The 20,458-nt window shown below is 55.5% G+C and overlaps 2 protein-coding genes across 4 annotated transcripts; one reads left to right on the forward strand and one right to left on the reverse strand.

Annotated features, from left to right (window-relative positions):
• Positions 1-801: 801 nt before the first annotated feature.
• SNX32 (sorting nexin 32) lies at positions 802-9,830 on the forward strand. Of its 2 annotated transcripts, XM_006129691.5 has the most exons (13): positions 802-958; positions 1,122-1,226; positions 1,496-1,606; positions 2,337-2,458; positions 2,717-2,840; positions 3,407-3,511; positions 5,174-5,279; positions 5,642-5,717; positions 6,451-6,490; positions 6,897-6,983; positions 7,189-7,348; positions 7,479-7,564; positions 8,164-9,828. In XM_006129691.5, exons 1-13 carry the CDS (start codon positions 917-919, stop codon positions 8,215-8,217), a joined length of 1,218 nt encoding a protein of 405 aa, XP_006129753.1. In that variant the 5' UTR covers positions 802-916; the 3' UTR covers positions 8,218-9,828. The 2 variants fall into 2 exon arrangements, with proteins under 2 accessions (XP_006129753.1, XP_014432330.1); XM_014576844.4 differs by lacking the exon at positions 7,479-7,564 and having other exon boundaries at positions 8,164-9,830.
• Positions 9,831-9,866: 36 nt separating this feature from the next.
• Positions 9,867-16,631, reverse strand: CFL1 (cofilin 1). 2 transcript variants are annotated; one of them, XM_075939007.2, is made up of 5 exons: positions 16,299-16,631; positions 15,796-15,832; positions 13,162-13,469; positions 11,891-11,967; positions 9,867-11,021 (listed from the first exon to the last, which is right to left on the reverse strand). In XM_075939007.2, exons 3-5 carry the CDS (start codon positions 13,419-13,421, stop codon positions 10,909-10,911), a joined length of 450 nt encoding a protein of 149 aa, XP_075795122.1. In that variant the 5' UTR covers positions 13,422-13,469; positions 15,796-15,832; positions 16,299-16,631; the 3' UTR covers positions 9,867-10,908. The 2 variants fall into 2 exon arrangements, with proteins under 2 accessions (XP_075795122.1, XP_006129755.1); XM_006129693.5 differs by lacking the exon at positions 15,796-15,832 and having other exon boundaries at positions 16,299-16,457.
• Positions 16,632-20,458: the final 3,827 nt, after the last annotated feature.

Raw genomic sequence — 20,458 nt, forward strand, 5'->3', positions numbered from 1 at the left:
TGGTGACATACAGAGCAATGAACAGGGTGCAGAGGGAGCAGCATCTGTGGGAATGCTTCATGCAGTGTTAGCAGGGCTTACACAAGCACATATTGCGGGCCATTCCCTCTGAAAGGCAAAGTGACTGAGACCTGGATCCGGGAGGGTCTGTGCCCAGGTCTGCCTGGGTGTCCTTCCCTGTAAAGCAACTGTATGATTGTTGCCTCCATAAGGCCAAAGGACAGGCAGAGAGGCCTTGTTCTTTGGCCTGTGAAGGTGAGAGCTCTGTTAGGAGCAGTGAACTCATCACGACTGTAGAACCTTGGGTGGCATCCATAAGGGGCTGAGAGGCACTAGGATTCATTGCGGATGTAGGTCTGGAGCAATGGGGCAAGCAGTGCTGGCATCGCTCCATCAGCTGCCTGAGCCAGAACAAGGGGTGGGTGTTGTCTCCATCTGCTTAGCCTCCCACTGCCATGCCTGCAGCCTCCCAGAGCCCCCTGCTCCCCCAGCTCCCAAAATAGCAAAGGGTACCACATCCAGCTGATACGCTTGCAGCATCCCAGAGTCCCCCGCGCCCCCATCTCCTCAGCTGCCAGGGGGTCACACACACACACACACACATCCATGCAGCCGGGACCAGCCCGCCAGGGAGGGGGCACACGCACACTCATCTCCCCTACGCCCCCTTAAGACTCTATGGCAGACGCCCCCGTCCCCGCCGCTTGGTGGCCGATGGGTGGGAATCCTAGCGAATGGGAGCGAGGACTCCGTGCCTGGTGCCCAATAAGAAGAAGGGGCGTGGAGCAGCTGTCACAACCGATTTAAAGAGGCGACACTCTCCGCCGGCTCCCCCTCCCTATTCCTAGTCAGCTGATGAGGCCTGAGCCCGGGTCCGCCTACAGGGCATCCTGGGCTGCTCTTTTCCCGGAGGCGCATGGAGGAGCCTCTGGAGATGCCGCCGGGGGAGGAGAGCAAGGTGAGCCCGTGCCCTCAGCTGAAACCTGCATTCCCCACCCGAGAGGGGCAGGACCCTGCACCCTGCTACCCCCCACCCTGGTGCTCGGGGTCGGGTATCGCCCTGCATCCTCCCCCTCTGCGGGATTGGGTGCCCGTACATCTAACCCTCTTCTCTTCCTCAGCCTTGCTCATTTTCAGGGGAGCTCCCCGCAGACCCCTCCTTGCAGGTTGAGATCTCAGACGCAGTCAGCGAGCGGGACAAGGTGAAATTCACTGTCCAGACCAAGGTGAGGGGGGAATATGGGGTGAGGGGATTGGAGAGACAGGGTGGTAGGGGACCTTATGGGGGGGTCTCCCACCATGGGGCTCTGATGTTTGGGGGTCACTGGAGAATGTAATGAGGTTTGTGGATCCTTGGCTTGGGCATCCCCATTTGAGGTAGTCTTGGGGGGGGGTCCCTGGTTTGAGGAGGTCTCTGGCAGGTCTTTATATTGAAGTGAATACTGGGGGGGTCCCAGATTTGGGGTGTATCATTCTTGCCCCATCCCTGTTGCAGAGCTCACTGCCCCACTTCACCCGCCCAGCACTATCCGTGGTCCGGCAGCATGAGGACTTTGTGTGGCTGCACGACACCTTCTCTGAAAATGATGAATACGCTGGCATCATTGTAAGTGGGAGTATTGTGGGAGTGGAGGGGAGCCTGGGGGGACATTGTAAAACGTGACTCCAGAAGGGGCAGATGAGATATGGAGATCATCATGATGTGGAAGGTGTCTGGGGGGGACATGGGGAGGGGTGTCATAAGGGGGAACATTATGTCAGGTTCTGGGGTCCACAGCTTAAGAAGGATGTTGCTAATGTGGGCTCAGAGAAGAGCCCTGAGAAGAATCAAAGAACTGGGAAATGGAGAGACTCCAAGGCTCAATCTGATCAGTTTAACCAAGAGAGGATTTAGGGGTGACTTGATCCCAGTCTGTGGGAACCAATATGGAGAACAGAACTATGGCCTGGAAATTGTCCAGGAGGTGTGTGTGAGCCTTTTGCCTTCCCTGAGCCCTGCCCCTCCACACACATTGCAACTGGCTATGAACCCTTTTTCAGCCTCTCCAGCTCCACCTCCCAGCCTCCTGTCCCAAGCATTGCCCCCCACAGCTTCAATCCCCTCCCCAAAAATGTGAGCTTCCCTCAGCTCTGCTCTCCCCCATACCCCAACTATGAGTCCCCATCAGCTCCACCCCATGCCTCCAGACTGCCCTAGTCCTCCCCCTTCCCCTAGCCTTCCTCACTGCTAGTATCAGGAGACCATGGGCGCTTGGGGTCACAGAGGTTCGGGAGGCTGGAGGAGGGATTCAGAGCTAATATTTCTCCTGGTTCTTTCCCCACCACCTCCCACCCAGATCCCCCCAGCACCTCCCAGGCCTGACTTCGAGGCATCCCGGGAGAAGCTGCAGCGCCTCGGGGAGGGGAACAGCACCCTGACGCGGGAGGAGTTTGCCAAGATAAAGCAGGAGCTGGAGGGGTGAGTGACACCAGGGGAGGGTGGAGGCTGAGCTCAATGCCCCAGGATGGCACTAGGAGGCGCTGTGTGGTGGGGGTCAGTAAGGGGCTCTGTGCCATGGCTGCAGTTCAGTGAGAGGTGACACAGGGGTCAGTAGGGGCACTGCAGGGGGCAGTACAGGGAAGGTAGTGGGGGTGATCCAGGGGGCTCACTGGGGACAGTATGGAGGGCAGTGGGGGGCACTGTCCCTGCTGATGCTCACCAAGCTGTCTCCCACAGCGAGTACCTGGCCATCTTTAAGAAAACGGTGGCAATGCATGAGGTGTTTCTACAGCGCCTGGCAGCCCATCCCATCCTACGCCGGGACCACAACTTCCATGTCTTCCTGGAATACAATCAAGATGTGAGACCCCTAGCGCCCCTCCTCTGAACACCTCTCCCCTGCTGAACCCCCTAGTCCCCCACCCACCTGAGGGCCTTTTTGATTCTGCGCCCCCCCCCCACCTGGACTCCACTAAGTCTGCCCCAATCCCCCCACCTCTCCTCTTCCATGCTGATCTCCCCACTGAGTTCCCCCCCCCCCCACTACCAGCCTTCTCCATTGCTGAGCTGCACCTCCCCCCCCCTCCCCCCGAGATGTTTGCCTTCCTGGCACAGGCCTCTGGTATCCAATTTGAGACCATTCCCATCTCCACCCCTCCCATCAGCAAGAGGGGCCATGTGGGAGATAGTCCCCACACAACACGAGGAGAACAAGGCCTGGAAGGAGCTAGAGATGTAAGAGGGACACCTCCTTCTCTCCTCTTCCTTGTCCCCCTCTCCCCTCCAACCCCGGCCTGCATAGACCTCTCCCCAAGTGCTCATTTTATCTCTGACTCTGGTGGTAGGCTGGGAGGGATGTGGGGTGCAGGGGGTCCTGGGGGCCCCTCTCCCGTCTGCGCCCCCAACTGGCACTCCCACTCGTTGCAGCTCAGTGTGCGTGGAAAGAACCGCAAGGAGCTGCTGGGTGGCTTCTTCCGGAACATTGTCAAGTCAGCCGACGAGGCACTCATCACCGGGGTGTCAGGGCTGAAGGTGAGTAAGGGCCTGCTGCACAGCAGTGGGGTGTGTGAGCCCCCTGGGGATGAGGAAAAGAGTGCATGCCTCCATCTCATCCTATTGCCCGCAAAATCCATGGGCCCCGTGCAGACCTCTCTCCCCCCCAGCCTCGAGAATGGAATGGCCTGTCCCGATCCCCCAGTGACATTTGGGGGGTCAAGCCAGACCAATGCCTGTCCTGCAGTGCTGGGTGCCTCCAGTGCTCTGCTGCTGTGGCTCCCAGCCCTGACACCAACAGCCAGGCTATCCCCATGCAGGTCACACCCTCCCGCAGTGACCCAGCCTCCAGCCCTGGCTTCCCTCAAACCGTGGGGCAGTCTCCAGCCCTCTCCTGGAACACTCCCAGAAGTAACACAGCTCAGGGCTCCTTCAGAGACAATCCAGGGCTGCTGACAGATGTAATGCCAAACGCTTACTGAACTGGCGTGGATTAAAGGAAGTTTAGTGAAGGAAAAGGCCCAGGTTTGGTGGTTCCCAGAGGAGGAGTAAAGATAAAGGGCTACAACAGCAAAAGCCTCCCTTGTGCTTCTGAGAATTACAATCACTGCCTTAGCAGGGTCCTCACCTAAATCCAGTTCCTCTGGGAATTCAACCCCTTGGCTGGAGGACCCAATGGCAGGGCCATAACAAGGGTGGGGCAAGTGGGGCACTCGCCCCCAGCGCATCATAATCAGGAGCACAAAGACGCAATAAGTAAAAATAATAAGCTGCAAAAGTAAAGAGCATGATGCTGCTAACCTAAGGAGAGGAGGCACATAATTAATATTTTGCCCCAGGTGCAAAAAATACCTCGTTACGGTGCCACCCAGTGGTCTGTGGGTTCAAGAGCACTGGCCCCTTGAATCCGTCCTGGTTGCACTTAGCTAAGAGGCCTCTCCTCCACTCGCTAAGCTGCCAGCTTTGGTCACCTTTGTATGCACAGCTGACTTCCCTGTCTCTGCCTGATGACCAGGCAGGTCAGCTAAGCACATACATATTCCTTTGCCTACGATGGACTGGCCTTAGGCACTGCCTGCCAAACCCATTTGAAGAATGTAATTCTAGTGCTCATGTATAATGCTTTGTGCACATCCAGGCGCTACATCACACACACATTGTAATGAGCAGGGAATTAGCGGTCTAGTGAGATCTTGCATGCCACTGTTTGGGTCTATCTCATGCTAACGGTGTGTTAGGTGTAGTGAGGGTGTCAGGCCTGATGGGAGTGGCTGTCAGAGAAGCAAACCATCAACAGGCTTCTGTGTCATTCTCCCACCCTCCAAATCCCAGTGTGGAGAAACATGGCCTGTACAGATCCCCCCCCTCCTCACAGCAAGTGGCGCAGCTTACGCAACACACACACACACACACACACACACACGGTATTGTGGAGAGTGGCGCCACATGGACAGATCCACGTCCCCTCCTGGCTCTCACCAAGAGTGGCACGGCCTGCCCAGATTCCTCCCCCAGCAGCAGTGACCATGTTAGCACTTGGCCCAGCCCATGTAGATTCCCCCTTTTCCCCCCCGTGCAGGAGCCAAATGGCAATCTCTGGGCATGAGGAGCTGTGTAGTATATACAGTGCCCTGCTCCTGTTTTGGGTGGGTCCGTGTGTGGGGCACCCTTGGGTCTCTGGCTCCCTCTCACCCTCTGCAGGAGGTGGACGAGTTCTTTGAGCATGAGCGAACGTTCCTGCTGGAGTATCACACCCGTGTGCGCGACACCTGCCTCAAGGCCGACCGCGTCATGCGCTCCCACAAGAGTATGTGGGGGATCCCTTGCCTACCGCCCCCATTGGTACCAGGGTCACCCTGGCAGTGCCCCTTTCAGGAATGTCTCTCCTGGGGAAGGGAGGTCCCTGGTGATCAGGGGCACTCATGGGTGGGGGCCCCTGGGGTGCTTAGCGCCAGGGATTCCTGGAGCATGGCAGCTGCCTAGCGGTCCCCTACCAGGAGCCAGTAGGGGGAGCCCTTAGGGATCAGAGTGGTGGCGGCCGTGGGGAGGGATACTCCATTGGGTTCCTGGGGTTGGGGGTGAGGTTGGGACCCCTGATTTGGTGGGGGGAGGTGGGAATCCCCAGGCTAAAGGGTACATCCCCTCCCTGATGGCTGCCCCTGCATATAGGCCTGGCAGAGGACTATATCCCCATCGCAGTGGCTCTGGGCAGCCTGGGCACACAGGAAGTCCAGCAGCTCCAGATGTGAGTATTGAAATGCAGGGAGGAGCTCTCCTAGGTCCTCCAGAACTGCTTGCTGCAGGGGCTGTGCTGGGGACAGAGGTATTGGGACAGGGACTTGAATAAACTCCACCAAGCTTGGGGGCAAGGGGCTGATATAAGGTGTCCCCCCCCCATGCACTCAACACTAGCTTCACCCTGCAGTGACCCAAGTTGGGCACCAGGGGGCACTTCCAACCCAGCCTGGGGTGCCAAATGGGGATTCGAGGCTGGGTGGTGGTGGTGGTTGATGCAGTGGTTGGGTGTAGAGCCGGGGGTGGGCGGAGAGGCGGTTCCTGGTGTGGCAGTAGAGTTCTGTGGAGAAGGGAGCATCTCTGGCAGAGCTGGGGGGTGCAAGCTGTGTCCTGCCCTCACCTGATGGGGGTTGTCAGGTGAAGGGCAGGATACAGGAGATACTGAGGGGGGATGGGGTGCTGTCGGGTGAGGGGCAGGATGCAGGGGACACAGGGATGGGGTGCTGTCAGGTGACGGGGCAGGATGCAGGGGACACGGGGGATGAGGGGGCTATCAGGAAAGGGGGTGGGATTAGTGGGTGCCCTGGTCTTGGGGGTTGTTCATGTGACATTGGAGGGAATATCTCAGTAGGAATGAGGCATTCAGAGTGGCCCTAATGTAGGGGAAGGGCATGGGGTCTCTCGGGGGCTGGTGGTGGTGGGGCAGTACAGGGTTACTGATGAATTTCCCCTTCGCTCCCCAGGAGCTTCTTGAAATTGGCAGAACTTTTTGAACGGCTGCGGGTGAGTGATGGCTCCCCCCGTCCCGTCCTGAAGGGTCTTTTCCCCTCCCCTACTCTGCTATGCGCCCCCTCTGCTCTGCAGCATCTCCCCTCACCCTGCCACCATTCCTCAGGCTCTGGACCGCCACCCAATCTCCTGGTGTCTTCCCACCCTCCCCTGAACTCCACAACCAGGATCAGCCCACCCCAAAGGTCCTACAGTGGGGAGGCAGGACCTTCATATTCCTTAGTCTGCACCCCTCAGAGGGCCTCCTTACCCACTTGCTGGTGCCCCATGTGGCTGAGTGTTTGTGACCTTTGAGTTCTATGCAGAGGAGGTGATGTTAGTTCAGAAGGGTGAGGTGGGGCAGTAGCTGTGGGATTAATCTCCCCCTTTACTGAACCTCCTTCTGTCCCCTCCTCCCCAGAAGCTAGAAGGCCGTGTGGCATCAGATGAGGATCTGAAGCTGTCTGACCTGCTCAAATACTACATGAGAGACTCACAGGCAGCCAAGGTACAGGCAGCATGATGCAGGGATGCAGCCATCTCTGGGGAATGGTACAAGGTCTATTTATACAGAGATCCCTCCCCGAGCACTGAGACACAGCCAGTTCTCTGGTGGGATGTGGGGCTGTTAATATGAGGATCTCTCATTCATCCCTGAGATACAGCCATCTCTGGGGTGGAGCATGGAGATGTATAACAGTCTGTGTCTCCAGGATCTGCTGTACCGGCGCCTGCGGGCCCTGGCTGACTACGAGAATGCCAACAAAGCACTGGACAAAGCCCGCATGAAGAACAAGGAAGTGAAGTCTGCTGAGACCCATCAGCAGCTGTGTTGCCAGCGCTTTGAACGGCTGTCAACTTCCGCCAAGCAAGGTAAGTACAGAAGGGCTCCTGGGTTCTGTCCTTGGCTCGGGGGGAGGAAGGATAGGGGGCTGGGGTCTCTAATGGGTTAGAGCAGGAGGCTGGGTTCCAGATCGCCTGGGTTTTCTCTCTCCCTGGGCAGAACTGACTGATTTCAAGTCCCGTCGAATCTCTGCCTTTCGCAAGAACCTGGTTGAGCTGGCAGAGCTGGAGCTGAAACATGCCAAGGTACCTGGGGGGACCCCCTCAGAAATCCCACAACCTGGGACCCCTGGGAACCCCCAACCCAGTCTGTGTGTGGAGACACAGGGACTCCTCCAACCTGACTGGGAACCCCTGGGGATCCCACACTTTCCCTCCCCTACAAACCTGAACTCAGACCTCCTCAGAAGCCTCCATCTCTTTCTTATCCAATCAGGGTCCCCTCCTCACCCAATATATGCTCTGTTTCACTATCCCCTGGTGAGCCCTATTCCCTCCCCCACCTCCACATGCTCTCTGCATGCTGGGGTGGGAGTCTGGAGAGTTATCTGAGTCCCCCTCCCATCAGCTGCATGCCCCTCTTAGCACAGAACCTGTCCTCAGTTGCAATACCCAGAGGCGGCCAGCAGAGGGCAGAAGACACACACGCTTGGGCCCTGTGCACAGCTTGAATCCTGCAACACTGCTCCCAGTCAGGCTGGGAGCCAGCACTCCTGGGGTCTGTCCCAGCTGAGAGGGCCAGGGAAGGGTCATTTTAGGTTTGATGGGGATCCCAGTTTACCCCAGAGCATCACACTGTGGGGGTGAGTGTTCCCCTCCCCTTTAACTCCCCCTCTTTCTTCCAGGCCAGCAGCCTGCTGCTCCGGAACACCCTGATTGTGCTGAAAGGTGACGTCTGATGCTGCCACCCAGCCCTGCACCTGTGGAAGGGGCCGCTCAGCCTTTTGGTGCAGAGATCCCCCAGTACGACTGCAGCTGCCTCAACCCAGCCCTGCCCAAGCCAACCCTGCTGACATTCCAGCCCCTCGATACCTGCTCTGCAGAATGGGTGGGGCCAGTTGATTTGGGGGGCAACTACCCCATAACAGCCCATTAACTGACTTCCCTTGCCTCCCAGCCAATGCTGCAGCCCACAGTTCCTTCAGAAAGGCTTCCTGGGTTCTATCCCCACTGTTGGAATGGCAGAGAGGTAGAGTGGGCAGGCTTGGAGCCAGGAGTCTTAAATGTGCCCGTTCCCCTCTGCCTCACCCTCCCTTGCTGTGCATTGGACCACACAGGGTAGAGAGAGAGAGAGAGAGGTGGTTAAAAAGAGAAGTTTTTCCTCTTTAACCTCTGAGCATAGGACAAGAAGCAATGGGCTTAAATTGCAGCAAGGGAGGTTTAGGTTGGACATTAGAAAAAAACCTTCCTGTCAGGGTGGTTAAGTGCTGAAATAAGATGCCTAGGGAGAGTGTGGAATCTCCACCTTGGAGATTAAGAGCAAGTGAGAGAGAGCTGGCAGTAGTGGTCTATTACTCATCCCTGAGTGCAGGGGCCTGGATTAGAGGATCTCAAGATCCCTTCCTGTCCTTTCTAGCTGTGCAGAAGAGTCCAGGCTCAATGCCCTCTCCTAGCAACTAGGGGCAAGCAGAAAGAGGGGAGAAGGGGTAGGAGAAAGACAACACACCATGGCCAGGCAGCTCTTATTCAATTCTGCCCTTCCAATGCAGTCAATCCATTCACAGCTCTGTAGCCCCCAGCCCTAACCTCTCCCAATAAAGGCCCATTTTGTATCCAGCTCCATCCAGTGCAGCCTCATTGCCAAACCCATTTTTCTTCCTAGCCCTGCTTCCTACACAGCTGCTGCAAGGACTTCCCTGCTTCAAACACTGCTTACCTTTACTTCCCCTGTCTCCCCACCCTCCCCAAACACTCAGAGCGGAGAAGCTGTGCTGGCATCTCAAGCTAGGGTGAACATCCATACAGGGTCGTCAAGCTGTCGGAGGCTTCAACCCCCCACACCTTAAGTGAGGGAATGTATCCGTGAGGGCAGAGGACCCATTCAGGCCCCATCTCCTGCTGAGCTAGTACATGGCATGGCTCTACCCCCCATTGAGACTCTGGGTGGCTGCTGGGAGTAGCAGCCCCAACAGATTGTGAGAGCAAGGAGTGGGCAGCACTATTGTCCTCTTGTGTAGTTCACTCTCCCTCCCATCCCCCCCAGCAGCTCCACTACCAGGGCTAAGGAGCCATGTGTCAGGGGAAGCAAAGCCTAGTGCAACAGACAGCCAGCAATCTGGGCCAGGACTGAGATACGTGCAGGGTTGGGAAGTGGTCCAGCTGCCTAGATCAGGAGCCAGGCACTGTGGGAAGAGACCTTCCCAGGTCCCTCTGTGTCCTTCCTTGTCAAGCAGCTGCTATTACTGATAAGGCAGCAGCCACACCCTAGCCTCCACACTGATTGCAGACTCCCAGGACTCCTTAGTTCCGTCTAACCTTTCCTGGTGACCTCAAACCTTCCAAATTAAAAAAAAAAAAAAAAAAAAAAAAAAAGAGGCAGGGCAGTAGGTTGTTAGCATTCATTTTTTTTATTGAAGGTCATTACAGGTGCTGCTTCCATATTAGTAAGTTCCACTGGAAGGGTGTATCCCAGCCCCCAGTTACTTAAATTTTGCAAGTTTCTCCACAATATTCCATTTATACACAGTACTACAGACAAGCACAAAGCCACTAAGTCATGGACAAGTTGGCAACAGGGGTTTGCTTTCCAGGAACACCCCCAGCTCTTCTGGTGGGGCTACAGAGAATCGGCATCCTTCATTGTTTCAAAAACACAAAACTCTTAAAAAAATGTACACACACAAGAAATGTTTAATTCCAGAGTCAGGAAGAGGCTACAGGGATGCAGTTAAGAGGAGCTACTAGGATGTCACCTTCCACCAGAAACTGCTAGTGGCTCAAGACCTGGGTTGGCTGTTGGAGGGTCCCTCACTCACTAGCCCTGGCCAGCAATGGGTTGGCCATTGAGGCTTCAGCCCTATGGAGTATTTGAGATGGGATGTCAGGAGAGGGCAATGTGACCATGAAACCAGTTTGTCTCCTTCAGAGGTTGGTCAGAGACTTTCTGGAATTGAAATAGGGAATGGTCCCAGAACTAGACCAAGCTCAGGGAAGGCTCCCTAGGAATGGAAAACTGTCCTAAGACCTACAGTGAGCTCCCATTCTCCAAGAATGGTCCCTTCTTGGTGTCTCTAGATACCAAGCTAGGGAGCTCAATGCATGGTCCCTTCTGATGGTGCAGTGGCCCAGGACCTTGAGGAGAAGCTACAGTGCCCAGGGAATGGTCCCTTTTGTCTCCAAGGCAGAAATTCCAGGTAACCAAGGAGGCAGTGGGTTTGGCAGGTGCCCTGCACACCAGGCACGGCCGGGCCGTGGAGTGTCTTGGGGACTCTGATCGTGCAAACCGGAGAAGGAGACTTAGGAGGCAAAGAATCTGAACATTATCTAAGTAATTATCCCCCCCCCACGACCCTCCCAACCCCACCCCCAAAAAAGGTAGCACAGGACTGATTAACATGGAAGCTCCGGTATAAACTGGCACTAGGAGCCGCTCACAAGGGCTTCCCTTCCAAGCTGACGACGGCATTGCCGCCCAGCTTCTGGGCCAAGGTGCAGCGATCCTTCACCTCCTCGTAACAGGTTGCTTGCAACTCATGCTTGATACCTGAGGGGAAAGGGAGGGAAGAAATGGAGGTTTACGGGAACCAATGGGCTGCAATCATCCCAACATAGCTGGGATCCAGCTTGACTCTTCCCCTACCTCCCAGATCCACCTCCCCTTGGGATCTAGCCAGGACCTGGGACATACCCTTTTCCATCACTCCCTGTGGGCAGGGTGAAGGTGTGATATCCAGGACAACAAGCCTTAGCCTGGACATGATCAGTTGGGAACCTGAGGATTCCCAGCTCTGCCCCCATCCCATCAGGGACCTTTCCACACCCCACTCTGAGCCATCCTGCCATGGGATCATGGACTATGTAGCACCTCCCAGCTGGTCACATGCATCAGGGAACTGATACTCCCATCCAAGGGGGGAGTGGGATAAGTCTCAGAGCACAGCAAGGAACCAAATCTAGGCTCCTGGACTACTACCAAGTGGCTCCAGCTCAGTGTTTCCCAATTTTATTTGGCTACGGAACCCTAGGGCCATGTTTCATCAAAGAAAAAAAAAAAAAAGCCCCACTGCCGCAATTCCCACCGCAGCTCTGTCGACTTAAGAGGGGACGGGGGAGTGCCGGCTCTTCGCAGAACCCCAGGGTTCCACGGATCACCAATTGGGAAACACTGCTCTAGCCCATTAGTCCCACTCCCTCCCAGAGCAGGGATAGGAGCCAGGAGTCCTGGTATCACAGGTGGTAGCTCCCCAGGGCCACTGCCAGTGCACCGTTCCAGCTGGGCTCAGGCAGACCATGAGGCTAGAATCACACAGCACCGTCACTGAGCCATCCTGCTGCAGAGCTGCTAGCTTACTCACCCACCACAGGCCAGGGCCCCCTGAGCTGGCAGGGCTGGGGGCACAGGAATTGACTCACCTGTGAGTTTCTTCTTGATAGCATCCTTAGAGCTGGCATAGATCATCTTGCTCTTGAGGGGGGCACATTCTGGGGCCCTGTGGGGAGAAGGGGAGGACTCACACCAACCTCAGGAACTGGAGGCTTCCCCAAGGGACAAGCCATCACCTGAGGTTTCAGACACAAACCCACCTGGGGACAGACTGAAGGGCTAAGAGGACAGAGCAGCAGCAGAGGCTGAAAGGAGCAGGTGGAGAAGGGGCCCTGCTATACACTAGCAATAACACCCCATAGGCAGATTCAGATTCCCAGCAGGAGGCACAAGCAGCAAGAGGGGCACAGCCATGTAGGGAAGGCCCAGGAGAGAGATTGTGGGGGGTTCGCAAGGCAGAGGGGGAGCTCTGGGTTTAGTGTCAGGGTGGCTCTTTGCCCAGAACAAAAAGGGTCTTTCAATGCCACTTCAAAAGAGGTTCGAGCCAGTGCAGCAGCTCCCAGAGACGGTGCCAAGTCTCCCCTGTCCCATTGGCCTGATTCATCTACTGCTGGGCAGAGTTTCAAATGCAGGCCAGTCATAACTCCTAACCCCAGCACCCACTCAGATTCCCTCCATTAATAGCACCCCCGCATCTGCATCTACTCATGCCTCCCAAGTTCCCATTCCAGCAGCCTCCAGCTGGCCCCAGGGCAGGAAAGAGCTAGTGTTCAAAACCCTGTGAACGTGGTGTGCCCTGGAGGGGGTGCCCCAGCTGGGCTCAGGGGGCTGGCAGAGCCAGCATAAGATGCACTGACTGGGTCACTCCTAGAGGCCCAGCTCCTCCCATGTGCTCTAATGCTGTGGGCCCCACCGCCAGCTAGCCAGCCAGCAGCCCCTTTAAATTAGCAGCAGGCATTCTGCTGGGCTTGCTCCACCCAGCAGAGGAGCCGGGTGCTGACACTGGGTGAACAAAGGCAGCTTTCACTGCTGCTCTGCAGAGGGAAGGGGTGGCACTGCTGGCCTAGGATAGGGAACCAGGGGACTTTTGAGAACAGGGATAGGGGAACAGGGCCCCAGAAAGGGGAGGGGCAAAGGGGGCCACCCAGACTGATGGGTGTGGCTCAAAATATAGCAGGCAGAATGGAAGAGGATGCAGGTGGAGCAGGCACAATACTGGAGAGGAGCATGGCCAGAACAGGCGTGCGCTTAGGATGGACCCAGCTAGCAGGGCTGAGGGGCACACCATTGCAGGGGACCAAGGAGTGACCAAGGCAAGGGGCGCGGACCCTGGAGGGAATGGGGTGGGGGCAAGCCCTACCAGAAGACGAAGACCAGATCCTCCTTCTTGCTCTCCTTGGTCTCATAGGTGGCGTCATAGAGGGCGTAGCGGCAGTCAGAGTGGGGGAGCATCTTGACAAAGTGCAGATAGGGGTCCTCAATCGTCTCACCCACCTCCCCTACCAGGATCTCCTTGCCCTCCTCCAGGATGATGTTCCTCTTGTCCTCGCTCAGGCAGAACAGCACTGCCTTCTTGCGCTTCTTCACCTCATCGGGGGTGGAGGCCTTCCGCACCTTCATGTCATTGAAGACCTTGATAACTCCATCAGAAACTGCTACGCCAGATGCCTGTGGGGGAAGAGGGGGAATTAGGAGCTGGGGAAACCTCTAAAGGTTGGTCAATGAGGTGCCCATTACTGGGATGCCAGCCCCACCACACATCAATTCCCAGCAGCCACAAGCAAGAGACAGGGGTTTCCTAGCTCCAAAGGGCAGCTCGTCACAAGGGAAGCCTTGCAAAGGGGGATTATTGGGGTAATCCAACCATTGCCCCCACCACGAGGTCTCGGGGGCTACTTGTTTCACCAGGTACCAAGCCAATGGACCCAGCAGATTTAACCCAGCAGCTGCCATGGGCTTTGGAGCACAGAGGGAATCGGGCAAGATGCAGAGTTGCAGCTTACACAAGCAGGACCAGAGAAGACACACTCCAAGGGCCCGCAGCAAATCAAATAGACCCCAACTACAAGAGTGCTCAATGGAAAGCTCTGCATCAGTGCCTTACACAAGCACCCAGGACAGGCGCTGCAAGGGAACCCGAAACCCCATGCAGGAAACAGCACTACACATGACCTCTGCAGGAGGCTGTGCCCGCTGCTTCCCCATCACCAGCCAGCAGCCCGGGCCTTTCCCACACAGCATAGCACCAGCCCCCATTCACCTCAAGAGGAGACTAATCACCCCTCTACAACTTTTACCCCATAGTCCCTGTTCACCCTGTGCCCTACCTCCCACTCATCCTCCCCATTTAACCCCAGCCTTCTTCCACTAGCTACCCCTCCCCACACCACCACCAAGACAACTGCCAGTCTGTCTCTTGGTGCAGTAAAGCCAGCCTCCACCCTCCTTCCTGGCCTGGTACTCAGAGCACAGCACTTGACACTGAGTCCACCCCTTTTCCCCACCCCCCATTAGACACCTTAAGACCGAGAGCCTTGTTATTTGGGGCACTGACATAGCACTTTGCACTCCACTGCCTGACAGCACAGGGGCCAATCTGAGTAGCTGGAGGCACCCCAAATTCTAACCACTCAGTGCTCCATGCAAGTCCCAGCCCAGATCTCCCTGGATGACCAAAGGTCCAGCCAAGATCCCCAGCCAGCCAGTCAGCTGAGTCTGGCTTCAGCAGAGGGGCCCGGCAAATCAGCAGGGTGATATGCTCTTATATGGAGAAGGGAGGCTGCTTCAGGGGAAGCACAAGCCACTGTGCTCCAGCAGCCGCTTCTGGGAGGAGATGAAAGGGACATGGGGACAATGCAGGGCTCAGAACACGGACCAGTGAGAGAATCATCAGATCCCCCAGCCTAGGCCTAGATACTGTAGTCAATATCTTCCCTCCTGCAGCAAGGCTGATGCAGCCAGGATAGCTCCCCCCTCCCCCCGAAGCCTCCTAATTGAGTGGGCCCATAGGAGGCTAAAGGGCTTTTGTTCCCTAGCCCAGAAGCCCCGTTTGAATCCATGGCAAAGACCTAAGTAGTCAGTGCTATTGGCTCTACCAAAGAAATGAGACTATTCACAGGTCTTGCTGATCACCCTTCTCCCCCCCCCCCCCCCGATTCTCCTGTACCCTCCACCCCAAGTTTTGCTCACCACTAATCCCCAGCCAGGCAATGCTAGGAGCCTGGGTATTAGGCTAACCAAGCACCACTCCCCTTCCCCATCCCCCTAGCATCTTTGTCCTCCGCGTGGGAGGGCTCTACAGGCTGCAAGGGAACACTCCCACCGCTCAGACAGTTCAGAGCGCTAAGCACCATGAGAGCTCCTTGCTGGCACTAGGTGAAGCAGGTTTGGCCAATGCAAGGTGGGAGAACCAGGGCTGGGAGCACAAGGCAGAGAGAATCAGACATTTTGCAGAGCAGCACGCTTGCCCACCATCATGGCATTATCAAAGGGTAATGGTGGGGAGCAGAAACTGAGCGAGGCAGTTGAGAGCAGGACACTGGATTGGCTGATCTGGGGGGAGCTAGGACAATGTGGAGCACAAAATAGTTTCATCTTAGACTCAGATGTTAATGTCAGAAGTACCTCTTATGGCCCAAAGATATCTCCAGCCACTCCTACATCCAGCCAACATCCCCAGCAGGGGATCCCCAAAATTTGGCACACCAAAGGCCATCTGTACCATGGCAAGGCCTGGGATAGAAAGCTCAACTGTTGCAGACATGGGGAGCCCTGAAGTCACAGGATCCCATACACATAGGGCATCAGGCAGAAGAGATGGATCAAAGGGGAGCTGGCAAGCCTCAAACCCCATGTTTTAGGGGGATCGCCCATTGCCATCCCGCACTCTGATGCAATAGCAGCCCCGGAACAACATGCCTCAAGAAAGAGAGCAATACCTAGCCCATCCCGCATTGGAGAATAGGAGAAGGGGCCAGGCCCACATGGGACTCACTCAGAGGTGCATCATCAGCATCCTGCTACACTTGCACCTATAAGGGAAATGGCCAAAACAGGCCGCATAAAAAGCCTATAAAATCCTCTCATAGGGATGCCGATCCCAACCCCATACAGGAAAAAGGAGGAGGTCCCCCCCCATGAAACCCAGGGGTACCTTACATAGGGGGTGGAGGAAACCCCTCGCCCATGGATCCTACAGGGGCCTTCCGACGCAGAAGGGAGCATACAGCCGCCTATAGACCCCATACGGGGAGAGGCTCCCCTTGCAGATCCCATTCATAGAAACCCAGAACAGAGCAGCGCCCCACCTGCCCCACGGGCGAGAGCAGATTCCTGCCCAGGAGCCGACAGCGGGGCCCCCGATCGCTCTTACAGGCGCCCCCTACAGAGGGTGGCGGGTACGCCAGGCTCCCCCATCCCCTATGGCTCCCGTAGGCGCCCCAAAGGCAAGATGGCGGGCGTGGGCCATAAGATGGCGGCGGCGGGCCGGGGTCCTACCATGGTGCTGCGGGCAGGGGGATCGCGGTCCGGGCTGCGCGGTGTCCGTTATACTGCAGCTCCTCTCTCAAGAGATAACGGTACCAAATATCGCCCCGCCCCGAGCCTACCGGCCGCCCACTTCCGCTTTATGGGGGAGGGGGCACTTCCGGGCGGCGCCGGCCACGAAGCATGCAGGGAAATAGAGTCCGCGCCGCGGGGCACGCAGAGAAAAGGAATCCGTGCCCGCCGCCGGGAAAGAGCCGCAAAGCGCGGGGAAATGGCACGAACGAAGGAGAGCCGCGGGAGACATCGGCAGGGGAGTCATGGGCGATGTAGTCCTGGGATCAGGGAGACGCTGCCGCGTCTGCAACACCCCAGTGCGGGTGCCCTGCAGTTGCGTGCAGTGCATCATGGGTAACAGACCCCCCCCACGAAATAGTAGGACACGTCGTTTGATCACCACCGCCCCTCGCCTGCAGGGCGCTGGGCTGCGGGCAGCCCTCACGCCTGAGTTCCCCCTGGCTCTGGGTGCAGAGCGGGCCGGGAGTGGGAGCCGAGCCCCGGGAGTGGAGCCAAGGGGCTTGGCATTGGGAGCCTCCCTGAGGCCGACGTCCAAGCTGCGGCTTGGAACCGCGCCTGGAGATAAAACAGCCCTTGTATTAATCAGGGTGTCCGTGAGCGGGGCGGCGCAACGCAGCACAGGTAGCGCCGAGGTCGGCTTGTACTGAGCGCAGGCGGCCACAGGCTCTAGGGCAGTAGACTCCGAAGACCGGCTGCTGATTGGCTGAGCCGTGCCGTGACCCCGCCCCCTTCCATTGTGGCGCTGTCCTTCCTCTCCTTGCGTCGCTTCCAAATAAGGGCGTGAACCAGCTGCACAGAAAAAGGCCCCGCCTCCTGCAGCGTCCTCTCCTTATAAGGACATTTAGGGCACACAAGAGGAAGCCCCCCCCCCCCACCTACCCAACGCATTGAGGTGTGATCCTTAGCTACACGGAATCCTTCGCCTTGTCCCCTTCCTAGTCGTTTCCTTTGCTTCTGCGCAGACCCCTGCTTTCTCACTCATTATTTCCTCATGATCTTGATTGTTTTCTCTAAAGCTGCAGCTCCTGGACTCAAGTGAATCTGCGGTGCTTTCAGCCTTCAGTTCTCAAAGAAAAATGAATTTCTAGCTCTCTTGCTGTGGAGAAAGCTTCAAAATGTGACCCCTGTGCATCCTAAAGGCTCAAAAAAGCAAAATCCCCCCCCCCAGCTATTATTCTTACATAATCTCATGATTTTTATTAAGTGTGGCTCCTGATTTTTTAACAGCTGGGGTTGGCATCTACCACAGGATAGTTTATCTAAGAGTAACTCTATACATTTTACCTGGTAGGGTTGAAAATGTTTTGGGTGACTCCCTCACACTATGGTAAGTTGACAGCCAAGTGACCACCCTCCTTATCCAAAGGTACAAGAGACTCTGGTTATATCTCTTAAAGACATGCCTTCTGTTGCTCCCATTCTCTGAGCCAAAGCCCAAGCACAAGTTACATATCATAAGTAGTGGACCATTATGCTCCAGAGTAAACAATGGGGCTGTGTCTAGACTGGCAAGTTTTTCTGCAAAATCACATGATTTTGTGGAAAAACTTGCCAGCTGCCTACACTGGCCGATTGAATTTCCGGAAAAGCACTGACGATCTCATGTAAGATCATCAGTGCTTTTCCGGAAATACTATGCTGCTCCCATTCAGGCAAAAGTCTTTTTCCGAAAGACTTTTGCACAAAAGGGCCAGTGTAGACGGCACAGTAGTGTTTTCTGCAAAAAAAGCACCAATCACAAAAATGGCGAGCGGGGCTTTTTTGCGGAAAACTGCGTCTAGATTGGCCATGGATGCTTTTCCGCAAAAAGTGCTTTTGCGGAAAAGTGTCCTGCCAATCTAGACGTGCTTTTCCGAAAATGCTTTTAATGGAAAACTTTTCCGTTAAAAGCATTTTTGGAAAATCATGCCAGTCTAGACGTAGCCTGGGATAGGGTGCTTGGAGGCAATGCCAAACCTCTCTCTCCATGCTGCCATTCCAGGCATCCTGCATGACTCAGCAAAGAGTGCTCTCCCCAAAACCAGTGCTCAGCTTGCTATGCCAGTAAACCCAGCATTAACATGCCCTGTGCATCACCTCAGAGGACACTGTGTCTCAGAAATAAGGAGGGAATCCTTGTATAAACAGGTCCTGTGCCCCACTTCAGGCAGCTGAGTCTCAAAGCTGGGCAAGTACTGAGGAGGGGTAGGGCTGTCTCCAGGCAGAAGAATATCTATCTCAAAGTATTAACTAAATGCTCCAAGATTATCCCCTCCACAGATCAAATCAACCACCTGTGTGTGTGTGGAGGGGGGGGGGGGGAGTATGACAGCCCAGTGGGTTGGGGACAGCTGGAGAGGAAGGATGATATGAAGCCAGGACAGTGGTTCCCATGGTGGGGGAGGTTGGTTCCCCTCCTTTCTCAGTATGACCCCTTGAAGTAGGGTGGCTGTTTTGGCTGGGACAGAACCATTTTAAGCCCTTCCCCAGCCATTTTTTGGCAAAAGCGGGCATTTGTCCCATTTGCTGTTGCTGACTTGATCAGTTGCCAAGAGCAAACAAGACAAAAGTCCACTTCTGTCAAAAACAGTGGGGAGAAATGTGCAGAGGAATGAGCAGCAATGCCAGCCCCCATGTGGGTGGGAGGCAGGGCTCAGGCAAGCAGCCACCCCAGCTGTGCACAGGGCTTGGGTGTGCAGCCACCTGGTCCATGTCTGGGAAAGCAGGCAGGGCTTGGGTGAGCCAGCACCAACCCCAGCTGTGCATGGTGTGTGAGCGGGAGGCAGGGCTCAGGTGGGCAGCCACCACAGCTGTGCACACTGGGGAGGAGTCAGGGCTCAAACAAGCAGCCATGGAGGAGGTGGGCAGGGTTTGGACAAGCCATCACCCCAGCTAGCCCCAGCTGTGTGCAAGGGGAAGGCAGCTTGGGTGAGGAGCCCCAGCCAGCACCATGGGGATGTATTCACATGTGCTTGAACCAGCAGCTTGGGCCAGTCCTGGGAGGGGAGTCTGGGGAGGCACTTAGTCTAGGCCCATACTCTGTCCTTTGGGAAATATGGTCACCCTGCCTTGAAGGCTCCAGCTGTATCATAAATCTACTCGCCAATATGTACATTCTTCTTGTCACACATATTCTGCTGCTTCCCTTAACCTCTTACCAGCCAGTCTAAAAACCCTTTAGCAGCGGACATGTATCCTGGGAGATCTTCCAGGGGGTATAGCAACTCATCTAGATATTTGCCTAGTTTTACAACAGGCTACATAGAAAGCACTAGCAAAGTCAGTACAAATGAAAATTTCATACAATGACTTGTTTATACTGCTCTATATACCAACCACTGAAATGTAAGTACAATATTTACATTCCAATTAAATTGTATGGCAAAAATGAGAAAGTCAGCAATTGTTCAGTAATAGTGTGCTGTGACACTTCTGTATTTTTATATCCGATTTTGTAAGAAAGCATGTTTTTTTAGGTGAGGAGAGGTTAAAGTGATTGGGACTTTTCAGTTTAGAAAAGAGGAGACTGAGGGGGGATATGATAGGTCTATAAAATCATGAGTGGTGTGGAGAGGGCCGATAAAGAAAAGTTATTTATTAGTTCCCTAAATAGAAGAACTAGAGGACACCAAATGAAATTAATGGGGAGCAGGTTTAAAACTAATAAAGGAAAGTCCTTCTTCACACAGCGTGTAGTCAACCTGTGGAACTCCTTGCCAGAGGAGGCTGTGAAGGCTAGGACTATAATAGAGTTTAAAGAGAAGCTAGATAATTTCATGGAGGTTAGGTCCATAAAAGGCTATTAGCCAGGGGATAAAATGGTGTCCTTGGCCTCTGTTTATCAGAGGCTGGAGAGAGATGGCAGGAGACAAATCGCTTGATCATTGTCTTCGGTCCATCCTCTCTGGGGCACCTGGTGCTGGCCACTGTCGGTAGACAGGATACTGGGCTAGATGGACCTTTGGTCTGACCCAGTACAGCTGTTCTTATGTTCTTATATGTGAGGGAAACTTGGGGCTACACAAGAAGACAAATCAAGACTCCTGAAAGGCTCTGGAAAGGTTGGGGCCACTGGCCCTATATCCTGGCCAGGGAGGATGGGGGTTGGACAGTGCTAC

Source organism: Pelodiscus sinensis, chromosome 11, assembly GCF_052426305.1.
Source record: "Pelodiscus sinensis isolate ZL-2025 chromosome 11, ASM5242630v1, whole genome shotgun sequence".
Taxonomy (NCBI): Eukaryota; Metazoa; Chordata; order Testudines; family Trionychidae; genus Pelodiscus; species Pelodiscus sinensis.

Coding starts and splice junctions, on each gene's coding strand:
- CFL1 (XM_006129693.5), bottom strand. Junction 11,968..13,161: donor GATCTGGTCTTCGTCTTCTG/GTAGGGCTTGCC, acceptor TTCTCCCCACAG/GGCCCCAGAATGTGCCCCCC. Junction 11,022..11,890: donor TATCAAGAAGAAACTCACAG/GTGAGTCAATTC, acceptor CTTTCCCCTCAG/GTATCAAGCATGAGTTGCAA.
- SNX32 (XM_006129691.5), top strand. CDS start 917: ATGGAGGAGCCTCTGGAGATGCCGCCGGGGGAGGAGAGCAAG. Junction 3,512..5,173: donor CCGGGGTGTCAGGGCTGAAG/GTGAGTAAGGGC, acceptor CACCCTCTGCAG/GAGGTGGACGAGTTCTTTGA. Junction 5,718..6,450: donor GAAGTCCAGCAGCTCCAGAT/GTGAGTATTGAA, acceptor TTCGCTCCCCAG/GAGCTTCTTGAAATTGGCAG.